General features: G+C 51.1%; 1 protein-coding gene across 1 annotated transcript; it reads right to left on the bottom strand.

Moving 5' to 3' along the window:
- Positions 1 to 208: 208 nt before the first annotated feature.
- On the bottom strand, positions 209 to 15,628 carry LOC144936417 (uncharacterized). Its single transcript, XM_078863466.1, has 4 exons — positions 15,481 to 15,628; positions 12,857 to 12,932; positions 1,498 to 1,547; positions 209 to 361 (listed from the first exon to the last, which is right to left on the bottom strand). The coding sequence occupies exons 1-4, from the start codon at positions 15,603 to 15,605 to the stop codon at positions 223 to 225; spliced, it is 390 nt and encodes a 129-aa protein (XP_078719592.1). The 5' UTR covers positions 15,606 to 15,628; the 3' UTR covers positions 209 to 222.
- Between the last annotated feature and the right edge of the window lie 425 nt (positions 15,629 to 16,053).

Below are 16,053 nucleotides of genomic sequence, written 5' to 3' on the forward strand. Positions count from 1 at the left end.
GAACACGCGTGTGATGATTCTGGAGAGGTGGGGGGACAAACGCGCGCGCGTGTGTGTGTGTGTGCGTCTCATGGGCTTACACAGTTATTCATATTATTAATCGACAGATCGATGCACGGGTCCACCCCTTAGCAAGGGGCAGTTGGAATTCCTCATGGATTCATAGGGGGGGGGGGGGGGGTGTTGTTAGCTATGGAGTTGTATTTGTACACACTATCGCGGTCAAGGTCTGAGGACCAGGTTTGACCAGTGCACCCTGGCATCAGCCTGGTACCAGCCTGGCATCAGTCTGGTATCACCGAGTGTGCCCACGCTCCCTCGCCCATGCGTCTGCGATGCCGTGACATTACCTTCCTGCTCCCTGTCGAAACGAGAAGAAGCAGAAACACACGACAGAACACACAATCAGAGAAAACCACGACGGATTATACACGTGTGTGCATGTACAACCTCTCCCCCCCCCTTTTCTAGATCCACTGCTGGATGAAGACCTCCGCACACCGTGAGGTGCCGTGGGCTTTGTTTGAACATTCGTCACCACGATGATCAGTGCTGCTTGGTGAAGTTGGGATACCCACGGGACCGATCCAGATCAAACTCTTGTTGACTCATGTTGGCCATGGTCGGGAATCGAACCCAGATCATCACATTCATGGAGCAGTGCACTAAACACTGCGTCACTGCACCACTTTTTTTACATATACAAATATTGCCTACATGTGTTAAGTTCATAAACTAGTTGCATACATAGTTGACAAGATAAAATAACGTGCTCAGCCCTGAGCGATATGGAATAGATGCGAAATGTTACATGGAAGCAATGCCATGCAGTGTAGATTGGGAGTCATCAATTATAACGACAGCAGGGTCCAGTGTCAATTATGAGGCACATCTGCTGCGCGTGTTGATCTGCCGGTCATAATTGTGGATATTCCAACAGTCATTGATTGCGCTACAATGTTCACTGCACACACACACAGATCTCACACAGCTCTCACACAGCTCACACGCGAGTGACGAAACGTCTGACGAGGTTCTAGAAGGGCTTAGAAAGCTGGAATGTAGCACACACACAGTGGATTCGTTACCAAATTACGGGGAAAAAAGATAACAAATTGTCGCTGTTTTTATCATACTACGGCGGTGTCGATGGCTCGTCCACTTCGCAATGTGTGTGCGCATGTTGAACTTCTTTCGCACCGTACGTAGCCAACCGTGCTCATCGGAGGTGCGTGGGAAGGACAACAAACTGTACACGTGGCGACCTGAATTCGCTTCCAGATCACGACCAACATCAGTGGCCAGTGTCCCCTGAGCCCCCGCCTCCCCCCACCGATCCGTGCTGACCAGAGTGGTGAAGTATGGTGAAATAACCCCACGTGAGCGACGCGCTTTGGGAGAAGCCCCCATTGAACGGTGGAAATGGCTGAGAATTGTTCGAAACTCTGTTTGGAAGTGAGAAAGTGGCAGCGGTGCGATTTCAAGCGGTGCACTTACTCGACCTCCTCCTCATAAACTTCCTCCTCGGACATGGTCGGCGGCTGAGTCTGCGAGCGCGACAGAACAAAACAAGCGCCGTGAATTTCACGACGTATCGATGGCACGTGCTATCATTTAGCATTGCAGTGGGCGGGCAGAACGGGCCGCGTTCACAGTAACGACCCATTTTAGTCGACAATGACCCCACAACCGCCCATCAGCCACTTATCATCCCGTGAAAAAGAACCGGTTTTGCACTGGACAATGGAGACAGGCGACGCGGAGACACAGGAACGCGGTGATGCATGGAGACACGGGGACACGTGGAAACGAAGACACGGAGATACAGAAACAATGGGATGATGGGGATACGGGTACAACTGAGACGCAGAGACAGAGGGACATGGCCAGGTGATCGCAGGGGCATGGAGCCATGGGGAAACAGAAACATGGGGACATGGACACACAGGGATAGAAGGATATGGAAATGCAGAAACATAAGTTCACAGAGACACGGGGACACCGAGGCGGAGAGACACGGCAACACGGAGACACCGCGATGGACTCCGGGGACACGGAGTCACCATGTTGATCTCCACGGGACTGGTGCAGCACTGGACAACGTGATTGTGGAGCCACCGAGGGCCAGCTAGGGGCACGCGGGATATCCCCGGCGTCTAATCGTGGACACGTGCACGCCGTGACGCGTGTTGTGGAGCAGGATTGCCTTATGAGCAGACTGGGACACAAACGGAGGGGGCTGCACACAGCGGGAGACGGCGCCGTGAGATAACTCGGCTCAGTACGCGGATGTCAGGATCGTCTACTGGAGCAATGCATTTTACAATCGAGATTTTTTTTTGAAATCTTTTATGTTGTTTCGTTTGTGGTCAATTCCCCCCCGCACCTCCGATTAGCACGGTTGGATACGTGCGGTGCGAAAGAAGTTAAACGTATGGCATGGTTGGCCGTTATTTATTTTGACGTTGTTAAGACTGTGTCCCTATAGTTATAACTTATACTGCATCAAGAGAATCCGTGTAGGTTTGATTGCATCTAACGAAATTTACAACGGTAAATAGGAGTTTAACATATAGGCTTTTGCGACCAATTGTATCCATAATAAAGGGATCGTTTAGATCGCGTAAATATAATTCTGGATATCGCCTGATGAAGCTGAATGTTGTAATCAGCAGCAAAACGTCGTACTCGAATTATAATTATTGTGGGTTTACTCTCCAACACGCCGGTGTGCTGAAGTAGTGACTAATTGGCACGACTTGTTTACCGCACAAATCTTACTAATTGGCTGTGTCGGGTGGTGGCGGGTTTAACGACATGCTTATATTTACTCGATCCCACCCAACAAAAAAACAACAACCGTTATGTACGAGCAAATATCACGGCCCCCAGTTTGTCTGCAGAATTCCTGGAGACAACTGGGAGACTTTGCGGGCAGCATTCTCACTTATAAAATATATATTTTCGTAAAGTCCCCACGCACAATTGCTCGAAGCCTCGCTGCGGCAAACAGCGAGCATGGATAATGACCTCCAGAGAAAGATGAAACCGCACGATGCCGCAAGCGGTCGACCGTTCGGTCGCCACGGCTGAATACCTGCGCGAGTGATATTTGAGGTTTGTTTATTAGGGCCTATTCTGGGAAGTCATTCAGGTCGGGGTCAATAAAAGGAGGTAGGGCCCCCCACCCCCCACCCCCGCACACACAGCGCGACCTGTCCTTGCGCAAGCTGTCATTGGGACACGCGCTCGTCGGATAATGTTACAAGACGGACAGCGCTTGCAGTGTGGGACCGCACAGCGAGTCATGCCCAATTGTCACGAAATACCATCATCGTTATTATCACCGCGATCGCCTTTAAGAGATACAAAGGCGGACAGGAGGTGGCAGTGTGTGACTCATCCAGCGCCGACCTGGAAGTGTTGTACCATAGCACGCGTGATTTTTCCCCGGGAATTTGTGGCCAGGTCGCTGCAGAAATAGAAGTTAATAGCTCAGTGGGCTTTACCTGCTAAATCAAATATAATAGTGTAGTTTTTTTGTTATTTGCTTACCTTTTCCATACTTTGCACTTCCTATCGTGTTTTTTAAAATATTGTTTGTTGCTCTAACTTTCTGATCCGCCCTAACTGGACATCTGTAAAAAAAAAAAAACTTCGTAGCTCATCGGATTTCTCCAGTCCAAATAAAGATTCTGATGATTCTGCCTGGGATGGCCAGATCGCTGGAGGCACGCACTGATCACCCCCTCTACTCCCTGTGGCCGCATTCTCCCCGTTTCGCGCCCTCAACGTCTCCGGGTTATTTTAACGGACTCGGCTGCATGCGGCGCGCCGCTGTGACGATTCGCACGGCGCCCAGACACCCACCGGGGCATCAATCAGGGCCCGCAAAGTTGACGAGACAGAGCGGGCACCATGGACAGGTGCGTGCGGGGAAGGCCGACGTTTTGACGCGTTGGGGGGTGCGGGGTGGGGGTGAAATTGCAGCTGTGCACGAGAGATCGGATTTCACTACACCCTCCCCTCCCTAGCCGTGCAGACCCTCAAACTCACCCCCCTCGCCACCATCCCCTCAAATCTACATGGAATCTTGTTTCATCCGCGCATCCTCAAACGGCAATCCTCGCGAAACTCCAATGCGAGGCTGACCCGGCCCAACCCCGACCTGGGCTGCCGTAGTTCAACTCAGCCGCGTAAAATCAGGGGGGCTAAGCCCCCCCTCCTGCTACCTCCCCCCCACTCCCCCCCCTCACCACACTGAACGATCATCGTAGCATCAGAGTGGCTGAGCCCCCCTCCCTCCCTCCCCCAGCCCCCCCCCCCCCTTTGAAGGATCAGCCACCCATTGCAAATTCTTATAGTCAAGTGGAAAACAAAGTTGGCACGATGTTGAACACGAGTGGCGGCCTTCGGCTTGCAATGAGCACGGCCACGCGACGATGGGCCTCGTTTCCGCCAAATGCGGCCAGGCAGCCGGAGCAGAATGCACGAAAGACAAAACGCAGTGTCCGTCACACATTCCGTCGAACCTTCGTCTACGAGGTTGCGTTCAACGCGCGCTCTGCCGTGCCCGCCCCATGCATTGTCTCCCCCCCTCCCTCCGACCCTCCCCCACCATCCCGCGCCCCTCCCTTGATCTGATCGACGGCGCTGCTGGTTCCACTGTGGAAAGCGGAGTGCGTGTTGGGGCGGGGGGAGAGATCGTGGCAGGTGTAGGGGGAAGGACCGCGGGTCCGGGCGAGGCATCATCCCTCTCACCCCCCCCACCACCATCCTCCCCAACCCCAAACTCCAAATTGAATCCCTGTCTAGCAAGACTTGTCCTCCATTGCTCAGTTGTATTTTTACACTGAGCGAGTAGGGGGGAGCTGGTCAGAAGAAATCGGGCTGACACGGACGCTCCCTCTATGCATCGCGTTATATATATAGCAGCGACAATAACAGCCGCGCGCATCGCAAATTCGGAACGTGAAGTCGCCGCACAGCGATGTCGGGACATCACCACCAACATCTCTCCCCGCGGGGCTCCTTCGGTTGACCCAGATGTGTATTTTTAAGCGCACGAACGCAGGCAACGCGAATGGTGTTTGCGAGCGCATATTAATGCTGATGCGGGGGTGACCAGCCCCACATTTGCTTGACCCGTATTCTCCTCCACATTCAATCGCGTTGTTGTTGTTGTTGACCGCGTGTCACCAAAAAAAATATCAACATTTTGTTGAGTCTGAGTCAATCTAAGGGATACCCCAGACAAGGAGGCGATACCGATTTTCGTCGGTGCATGAGGCCGGTAGCAACTGGTTCACTCTCGCCATAAAAGGTGCTCGGGAGCAGTACGCAGCACCTCTTGCAACAGCCCTATCCGACCGCCGATTAGCATCATCAACCTCATGGCACGCACACATCCACAACGTGAACAGCAGCGTTTTATGACACATCTCTCACGGGAGTCCGACGGACGGCAGCGCGGCACGTAGGTGGCGGACGTATTTGCACGGTTCTGTGTCGATGTCGATCAACCGAACTGATCTTCGATCGATCGAACTGCTCACCCGAGCTCCATCAAGATCGTGCCTCTCACGGCCGTGCTGCTAAAACCCTCGATGTCGTCGGCGTATGCTCGAAGCAATTAGACAATGACCGCCCTCCTGTGCTACACCACAAGACCAGCTGGAGCATTGCTCTTACGAACGCTCTCGTCAACTCCTGCTCCCTGCTCTGCACAGCTCAGCAGGCTGAGTAGCGCGATGCGATTCCTCGTTACCGATTAGCTATATCGGCGAATGTATCTCTCTGCAGCACCTTTATCAATCCCCTGCTACGGTAAGGCCGTCCGCATGCCATGTTTGTTTGACCATACTTCACCATGCTGGTCAGTGCGGGTTGGTGATGACGACGATGATGATGATGATGTGGGATCAAGGACCGATCTTAATTTGGGAGCTTTCGTGACTGCAGGAATTATTCTTTGGTTCTTTTCGGTTAAGTCACGTCTAAAAATAAAATAATAAATCAAAATAAAACGTCGTAATGTGTTGTTTTATTTTGATTTATTATTTTATTTTTAGACGTGACTTAACCGAAAAGAACCAAAGAATATCAAGGACCGGTTCGAATATAACTCTCACGGCTAACATTTGGCCAGGGCCGGGGTTCGAACTCGGTGTCGCCGGGTTCGTACGGCGGTGCACAGCAAGCCACTGAGCCCATCCAGGCCAGGAACATATGACAGTGGGGTCTTTTTTATTCTTGGTTCTTTCGGTAAAGTCACGTAGAAGAGAAATAATAAAAGAATAAAAATAAAACATTTTTTTAATTCTTTTTTTCCGGAAGAACCAATCAGATAAATCCCTGCAGTCACGAAAGCTTTAAATCGAAATTTAAGTGGGGTTTTTATTTGAATGGTCTCTTCTGAAGAAGCCCGAACGGCCCAAAAGATCTCCCTTAAATGTGTAACGTAACCTGTCATTAAATGTGCAATTTGATGATGATGATTTCCCTGGTCGCCTAACAGTCGACACCAGCTAATCTAGTCCCGTTGCCTTTTCTGTGCAGCGTGGAAACAATCGTCTATATTTAGATGCTTTCCGACGTAATTCCATATTCCGTTGTACACTATCGCACACCCTAACTAGCTATTTTAATACATCTTCATGCATTCCAGATATGCAGTGTACCTTATCAAGCTATGTTTAACGTGGACCCAACACCCAACACCGAGCTGATCTCATTCTTTCCCTATCTGTAAGCCTGCAGACACAATGTCCTTCGACACTTTCTGATGGCGGTTTTAAATTTCCCGGAATTAACGCTGGAGACAGAGAGATGAGCACGCGGGATCCAGGGAAGACACTCAAACGCAGAGACATCGCAGTGACTCTCAAGAAAGGTGAAGTGGGCTTGGTGCAAGGGCACGTAACTTGGCTGGAAGGCATCGCGGCGGGTGATTGATGAGACCGGTAGCGGAATAGCAGTCAATGGAGGGATCGCTAAACTGACGTCTATAAAACTACTTTGCGTTTCGATAATTGTTTTTTTACCCTTCTATCTGGCAACAAAACTGACACCTTTTTTTTTAACAAGGAGTCATGTTTACATAGACCACAATACCTGCAGTCATAATGCAAACAAAAACATAACTCTGATAAGTGATAATGTATGCACTGTCCTTGATGTTGATTGGTCCACACCCGAGACAGCTTTCCTTAGAGCCTAGTCTCACATGGGTTGGACCAGATGACGCCAAAAGGCGTCAGTTTTGTTGCCAGATAGAAGGGTAAAAAACCAATTATCATATTTTTACTGGCAAATGAGGTTCCAACGGTGTACTTTGCGTTTCATTTGTTGTCCTTCCCCCGCACCTCCGATGATGAGCACGGAGCGATGCGGTGAGCGGTGAGCGCGGGCGTCAGATGAACTGCGGCGTCGCTGAACCACGTGGGGTGGCGATTGGCATGGGGAGAATCTCATCCGCCAGTGACTAGAGCATGGCCGCTGCCGATGATTGTTTGTATATACTGTGCCTTGATTCAGCGTTTGATTAAGTACAAGTGTTTCAAATGTTTTAATGTTTGTTTCTTTAAATTGGGAATGTTCCAAAAAAATGGTATGAATGTTTTAGTTTTTGTTACATCTTATTGGGGCTCTGAACTCGTGATCCTGACTTCGACTCCCCGTCACAGCGACGGGCGGGGCGGAGTATGCTTCAAACGATCACACAATCCTAGATTTGAATTTTTACACAATCGCCCGCGACCCACCATGGTGTGGTATATGCAAGGCCCTCCCACGCCAACAGTTGGTGGGGCAAACCACTTGTAAGATTGTCAAGTGCGTGACTTCATCTTCATCAACCCGTGTTCGTCGCAACAATGAACGGGAGCTGCGTCGTGGGACATCCGTCGAAAGTGACGCGCGCTTCGCCGCATTTGTGCCAGTTCAACTGGAGCAGTTCATCTGTGTCAGTTCAACTGGAGCAGTTCGTCTGTGCCAGTTCAACTGGAGCAGTTCATCTGTGACAGTTCAACTGGAGCAGTTCATCTGTGTCAGTTCAACTGGAGCAGTTCATCTGTGCCAGTTCAACTGGAGCAGTTCATCTGTGACAGTTCAACTGGAGCAGTTCATCTGTGACAGTTCAACTGGAGCAGTTCATCTGTGACAGTTCAACTGGAGCAGTTCATCTGTGACAGTTCAACTGGAGCAGTTCATCTGTGACAGTTCAACTGGAGCAGTTCATCTGTGACAGTTCAACTGGAGCAGTTCATCTGTGACAGTTCAACTGGAGCAGTTCATCTGTGTCAGTTCAACTGGAGCAGTTCATCTGTGACAGTTCAACTGGAGCAGTTCATCTGTGTCAGTTCAACTGGAGCAGTTCATCTGTGCCAGTTCAACTGGAGCAGTTCATCTGTGTCAGTTCAATGTAGGACCGCCGACGGGTCGAATGCTTGCCATTCCCTTCCACCTTATTTAGTTCTCTTGGACCTTCTGCCACGCGCGAACCGAAGAATCCTTCGCAAGCAGTGACATACGGAGTGTATATATATACACACACGCACGACCGCGCGCACACACACACACATGCACACGTCAGCATATGCCAAGTATGGACTTGTGACACTTTTGGCTGTGCCTGCCAGCCAGGTTGTGCTGTCAATCTACTTTGATCCCCAGCTAATTGTTATCGTCACTCCCAACTTGCAGACATTTTTGCTTAAAATAGGGCCTGGCTCAAGCAGTTTATATTTTCGTATTTGGCAAGTTGCCGATAAAATGGTCTGAGATTTATTGTGAGTCTAAGCGCGGTCAGCAATGAGTAGGACATGAGCGAGAGTGCTGAGTGATTTGACATCGGGTGTAAAATACTGCAGGTCGTGATGAGATTGGCCTATGGATTTCAGAGTTTTTCTGATCAGCTCATCGTGCAAGCAAGAGATGGATGGTTCCAGCATTGCAGGACAGTGAGGAATGGTGCCAATTTTTTGGGGAGGGCTTCGTCCATTGGTGGATAGACCATGGTTCATGATCATGGAAAATCATGGTTATGGTGTGACCTGATACCATTATCAGAGTCGAGAGTAAATGAATTATTCGTATGATTTGGGGAATAATTGCCTCTCGTGCCATTGTCTTCGTAACCAGCACTCGAAAAATAATATTCTCAGACCTTTTGACCCCCACCCCTCCCCACGTCCCAAAATCTCACCCCTATAACCACACACCCCCCTCATCGCTCCCTCTCCTCCCCGTGACCCGTGACCCCCATCACCCCTCTAACATAAACCATACGAAGACAAAGATCCCCCGTATAGCCTTAACAGACTGTTGGGGCACGTGCTGTTATGTGAGCACCTATGAAGGCCGGCACGGCACACGAGTGGGTGGGTGGCCAGCACCACGCCCGGCCGTCTTTGTCTCTCCAGTGCCGATGTTTACACACAGCACCAGGTACTAATAATTTAAGGCTAAGTAGACCTGGGGAAGGCTCAGGACCGGTTCAGATAATCGTCACTGGTGTCGACCGTGAGCGGGAATCGAACTCGGGTCGCCGGCTTCGCAGCGCAGCGCGCTAACCACTGCACTACCGCTCCCCAACCTGACGGTCACACACACACACACAACACACACTCTTACATACACCCTCGCAGCGAATTCCACACTACCCACCCCACCCCTCTATCGCATCACCGCCCCCCCCACCAACTGCCCCAGCCCCTCGCCCCTGCCTTGTTTGGAGATAGAATAAATGAGAGCTATAATTAAAATCTCAGAGGCATGCGTCTTGGCGCTGACTGCGCGTCTCGGCCTTCATCCCCACGCGTCCTCCGTTCACCCTGAGAGGTGCTGCGGCCATCACGAGCGACGTGCTCGGGTCAACCACCGACATCACCCGCAGCGATATCCACCGCATGATTTCAGCCGCCACAACGGTGTGGACGCGCTGTCTCGCGGCGAATGATTTTGGCCACGCCACATCCACGCAAATCCTTCGTCCTTAGCCTGTTCGTAAGGCTGTGGCAATACGGGGCCACGGCAATGTGTGATTGTTATTGGGGCGGGGGGGGGTATGCATTCCTTGTACTCTCGTGGAAGTGCCTTACGCCGATATTCCCTGCACCGGCCTAGAGGCGTTCCGGAAAATATCTGGTGAGGAAAACGTTAATATCGCGGTCAACTGAAGTAGCATCACTTTCAACTGCAGTAATATCAACGTTAACTGCAGGAATATCATATTTCAACCGCAGTAATGTCGCTTGCAACTGCAGTAACATCCCTTTCAACTGAAGCAAAATCTATTGCAACAGCAGTAACATCACTTTCAACAGCAATACTAATAATGTCATTACACGCATTGTAAATAATACCGTAAAATGTATACACATATTACTGATACTTGGCATTATTAGTCGTATATTATTCGTGTTATATTAATACTAGTGCTCAGGAAGCCCGAGTCTCAATATTATTTTTCATGAGGTTTCCTGCCACACTGAGATACAGCACTGGGATTCGTGTGGAAGGGAACTGGAGAACTTGGATACAACCCACCGGGCATACGAAAGCTACGCACGGATGCATTCAAGATTCCACTGCTAAGAATTCCATCTTGTGGCCTCCTCACGGCACGAGCCCACAACATCCAAAGTATTCGCAGGCAGTCTTCCATCCAACGATTATCCGGGCTCTAATCCTTGCTTAGCCACCGAGATCCGTCGAGATCCGGGTGCATTCGGGGTGAATCGTCTTGGAGCCAAACTTCTGAGTGAATGTTTTTTTACGGGGCCACTGGTAAACTTTAAAAATTTCGCTTCAAGGATGCCTCGCGATCTTCCAATTGCCGGGAGGTGCCTGATTTCGTTATCGGATCTGTTGAGCCGCGTCGAAATTCCACATGTGGCCGAGCTAAAATTAAACTTAATACGGTCACTGAAGGCTTTACGACTAATTGGTAGCCTCCTCGCTGAGGTGGTTGTGATGATGATGATGATGACGACGACTGCATATGATTAGATGGTGATTATTTTTGTACTACGGTTGTGTATAATTGATCGCGATGCTTATAGATACTTGATGATGATTGCATTTAATAGACAATGATGCAGATATGTATATGATGATTCTAATAGTTAATTAATGGTGATGAGGATTAGACTTAGCTGATCATACAATTGATGAAGACCGTGATAATGATAATATATGCATTTTATGATTACGATTCCATTTAATAGATTATGATGATAGCACTTATCATACGATGTGTCGATTATGTGATAGACATCATCATAATTCCACATCCCAGTGGCAGAGACGAGATTATCCTTAACACAGCCAACTCGCTGGCTAGACCACTGCTGTAATCGATGCACCCCTCAGCAGCTACCGATCACGATGGTTATTGGGAGTAACCCGTCTCAAGATCTGCGTCCGAAGCTCCGCTACTGCACGAGCGCAGGAACAACAACAACAACAACAAACAAACACATCGCGCGGGCATGCCCCGCGACAAAACGCGCCCGACAGAGACGCGTCGCCTCTTAGCGAAGGTCCCTTCCGGATGCGCGCGCCTTAGCCCTGGGGTAGGCAAACCGCCAAACAAAAACATTCGGTAGTTTAAAAAAAAAAACTCCCAATATTTCAAGAGGCGCAATGCACGCGTGAATACTAGACGGCGATTGGCCTTAATAAGAATAATAATACAAAACACGTCACGATGCAGTTCGTAAAGAGCCGCATTAGACTCCGGAACCGCGGGTTTCCGGCCGCTGCCTTAGGCCGAGCAGACACGACGCCGATCAACAAACCATTTGCTGATGCTTCGTTGGCGGTGGTGCACGATCACAGTTAGCAACAAAACAATCGCTCAACACTCGGCCATAACACCGCGGAATTCAACGGGAAAAAATAAAAAACCTATATAATAGGCGACGTTTCGGATAATGACCCTTCTTCCTCACAGCACACAAATCATTATTTAAAATCACGAAAGGCCATCATTATTCTGTTGTCCTTTCACGGCACTGCGGATCGCCACTTCCACCTTGGACTGCGTGGCGCCCAGATCTCTGCGGATCCAGAATCGGACTCCTCAGTCACCTCAAGAGCCAACCACCAAACCTGATGGACGTATTCCGCGAACCCCGAGGGACTGCCGACGAATATTATTAACTTTTTTTTTATAGATTCAACGCATGTGAGATGCATGCGCGTGCAACACACACACTTGTCCGCCCTTTGTCTCACTCTGCTTTCTCAATCATTCTCTTTCTCATTTCCTCTTAGCCCTGTCTCCCACTGCGTCTCTCCGTCTGCACTCTCCCATTCATCCTCTCGCCTGTCTCTCGTTCTACCCTGTCACTCATTCTCTGTCATCTGTCTCTCGTTATCCGTGTCTCTCTTATCGACACCGTCATTTTCATTCTCTCTGTTATTCATCCTCTTGTGTGTGTCTCCCATTATCTGCGTCTCATTCTCTCTGTCATTCTCTCGTTTGTCTCTCCGTCTGTCTCATTGCACCATCTTTGTGGTTTTCTCACTCTGATTCGCTTTAATCGCCTCTTCTACGCACCTTCCATTGTCGCTGTCATCCTCTCTCTCTCATTCTCTCCGTCATCCTCTTGGCTACTTATCTGAGCCTCTCAGTCTCATCCCATGTTGCCCTAATTTATTTGCAATTATCGCTTGTAAATGTCTCCCAATTTTACAATCTCTCATTCCCTCTCACCACTCTCTTCGCTCCCGTTCACTCTCTCCCCTGCTATCTCTCCAATTCTCTCTCAGCATGTCTCATCCTCTCTGGCATGCATCTCTCATCCTCTCTCCCCAGCATCTCTCGTGCTCTCGCCTCATTGTCTCTCACCTGGGACGGCAGAGGAGAGACGAGGGGAGAGTCGGCAGGCGGGGTGGCCACGCAGAGTCTAAGCTTTGCCTCGAGCCTTGAGTGGAATATAAAGCCCCCAAATCCCACAAGCCCACAGGACACGCGCGTGGGATCAAGGCGGTGCTGGCGAGGGGGGAGGGGACACCAGGAGAGGGGCGGGAGAGGAGGGGAACACCAGGAGGGGATGGAGGAGGAGGAGGTGGTGGATGGAATGGGAGGTGGGTGAGTGAGTGCGTGCGTGCTGTTGATGGTGGTGTTAAGTTCTTGGTTTATTCTTGGCTAGGAAGGAGAGATACGTTTTTGGTTGAGGGGTTTAGGAGTGTGTTGGACGGTGGTTGGGTGGGTGGTGGGGGGTGTAACAGAGATGATGAGGCGGCTGATGAGGGTATGTGGGTCGATGAGTTGCGCTGGGAGATGGATGGTGGGAATGTGTGGGGCGATGCGAGAGGCAGGGATGTGTCCCGAACATTCCGTGTGCGCGTGTATGTTTACGTGCGTGCGCGCGCGTGCCCGTGTATGTTTACGTGTGTGTGCGTGTGCGCGCGTGCGCGTCGTACATGCGCGTGTCCCTGTCGTTCAATCGATAAGTCGTCCTCCTCCCTTAAAAGTCGCTGAGCAAAGCGCGCGTGGTGGGGGGGGGGGACTAATTATACAGGCGTTGACTTCAGCACAACTTTACGAGCGTCTCTGACCCTGCGTTTGGGGTAAGGCACGGATCGCGGATTATCGACGGCGCCTTCACATCTGCGGCGGGATCGTCGCTGCACAGAATTACCCCGAGGAGGTCACCCACTTCGTGTCCTATGCGCCGGGCGGGTCGCATTCATCGCGCGCGCGCGCGTGTGGTTACTACGGGCGCTGAGTTTCAATCCACTGCTGGATGAGCGCGACTCTCCACACCTGTGCGGCGGTGGGAGGAGAAGCGGCGTGGGGGTGTGATGTGGCCACACCTTCACCACGCAGGGCGGCAGTGCTGGTTATGTGAAGGCGGGGAACATAGAAGTGCCGCCTAACAACAGATGTGGCGACGCTGCCCATCTGCGCTCCCCCCCATAACCGTAGCAACGCAGCAGCCTTTACCGACCCATGTTGTCCATATTGCGGTCGTCCATCTAAAAAAAATGCAAAGATACTCCGTATCTCATGGGACCTTTTTTTTGCCAGTATCAAAGTATGCCCCGTATAGCCTGAACAGACTGTTGGGGCAAGCGCTGTTAGCGAGTAGCGCCTAAGAAGGCCGGCACGGCACACGAGGGGTTGGGTGGCTAGCACCACGCCCGACCACCTTTGTCTCACCAGTGCTGATGCCTATACACCGCACCAGGGTACTCATTTGAGGCTGAGTCGACCTAGGGAGAGGTCCAGAACCGGCTCAGATATTCGTCACTGGCGTTGGCCGTGTGCGGGAATCGAACTCGGGTAAACGGGTTCGTAGGGCAGTCGTCCATCCAACCCACGCGTAGCTTCTGAGATCTGACCAGGTCGGCCACAATCACGGTGATTTGATCGCAAGGCCTGGTGATCATTGCTGGGCAGCTAATTAATTAAATGATAGGAGAGATTGCGTCGGCTTATGGAAACTTTCACCCAGAAGTGGATTTATGGTCGTGACTACTGATGATGATGATGGCGAATTATGAGCACGTTGTCAGATGTAAGCCACAGCCGGTCACAGGCTTCGTTGCTTTCTCGATGTTTCCCAGAACGCTGCCCCAGGGGGGGCTGGCTTAGAGTCTGGACCTTATCGGCGTCAGACGGTGCGAGGCACACAGCCTCTCTCCAGAATCATTGGACGTGATTCCGAGAATCCGATGATACGGCAAGGAGCACGAGGAAGAAAAGGAGGCGAGATGGTCGAGACGTGCCGATACAATTCCAGAGGCAGCCCCTCCGTACCTGTACTGGATGAAACTAAAGCACTCCGTACGCTCAGCACGTCCCTCCATATCACAGTGTGGCTGTGGAGAAAAAACTATATATAAAAGACGACGTTTGGGGCAATGGACCTTCTTCATAGCACAGAGATATAGAGAGGCCAGATTTATCTATTATGTATCCACTGCATCGCTCTCTCTGGCCTATCTATCTCTTTGCTATTATATATATATTTACTTTTAGGGCCACAGTAGTTATCGACACATGATGTGAGTGTATTATTGTTTGACAATTGTGTTTAGGCACCACACTGCCAACGCAGCCGCAGCCGCAGCAGCAGCATCGCCAAAGTGTTTGTGTAATCAGGAATGACGAGTGGATGATTGTTGCAGGTGGTCATCAAGAGGCGAGGGGAGGTCAAGCGCTGGGAATGTAACGAAGGGAGGGCGCGTCGGGGAGGTTCTACGAAGGGGCAGAACAAGAACGTGGAGGAGCCTCTTTGTGTCTGGTTTGGAGGAGAGGCCCTGGGTGGCCAATGGAGACCAACTGTGGATGAATGTTATAATGAGTATCCCTGACAACCATTTGCCAATGGACGACTGGGCGAGAGCCTGCCCACGCCGTGTGAGCTGTGAGGTTTCTTTGACTCTAACTCGCCCCGCGCACCCCCACTCAGCACGGTTGGCTACGTGCGGTGCGTAAGAAGTTCAACATACAGACATACATACGCAGCGTGGTCAGCGCGGGTTCGTGAAGTCGGTGATAGAACGTGGAAGGACGCACGGCACGGTTGCCCACCACGTAGACCCAAAACCTCAAAACGACCGCTGTCATGCACGGGGATCAACCCCATCCACGCCCCCCCCCCCTTCTCTTCCGAGATCTCGCGAGATGACCGTGCCTGCCATTCCGGATGGTTGGATGAGCGAAGCAACGGCGCAGCGAGCACCGTATCGCAGTCGTCACTGGTGTTAGCCGTGCGGCTAACCTTTGTTGTCCTTACCCCGCACCCGCGATCAGCACGGTTGGCCTACGTACGCTGCGAAAGAAGTGCAACAGACGTCCGTGCCATACGGACTGAGAGCCACCGCTACAAAGCGGAGTCGGAGCATACCGCCAATGAGAAGTTTGTTTCGGTGTGGCAATGAAGTGGCGAGAGGGACGCAGTGGCCTGGAACGAGTGGCGTGAGCATCACGGAGTGGGGATTATATTGCTCGGGGTCATTACCTCGGCGATGTTTGTGGCTTTCACTTCGGCACCACCAATGTTGGGCAACCGACGTCGCCGATGGCAGTGGGCG

Source organism: Lampetra fluviatilis, chromosome 16, assembly GCF_964198595.1.
Source record: "Lampetra fluviatilis chromosome 16, kcLamFluv1.1, whole genome shotgun sequence".
NCBI classification, from domain to species: domain Eukaryota; kingdom Metazoa; phylum Chordata; class Hyperoartia; order Petromyzontiformes; family Petromyzontidae; genus Lampetra; species Lampetra fluviatilis.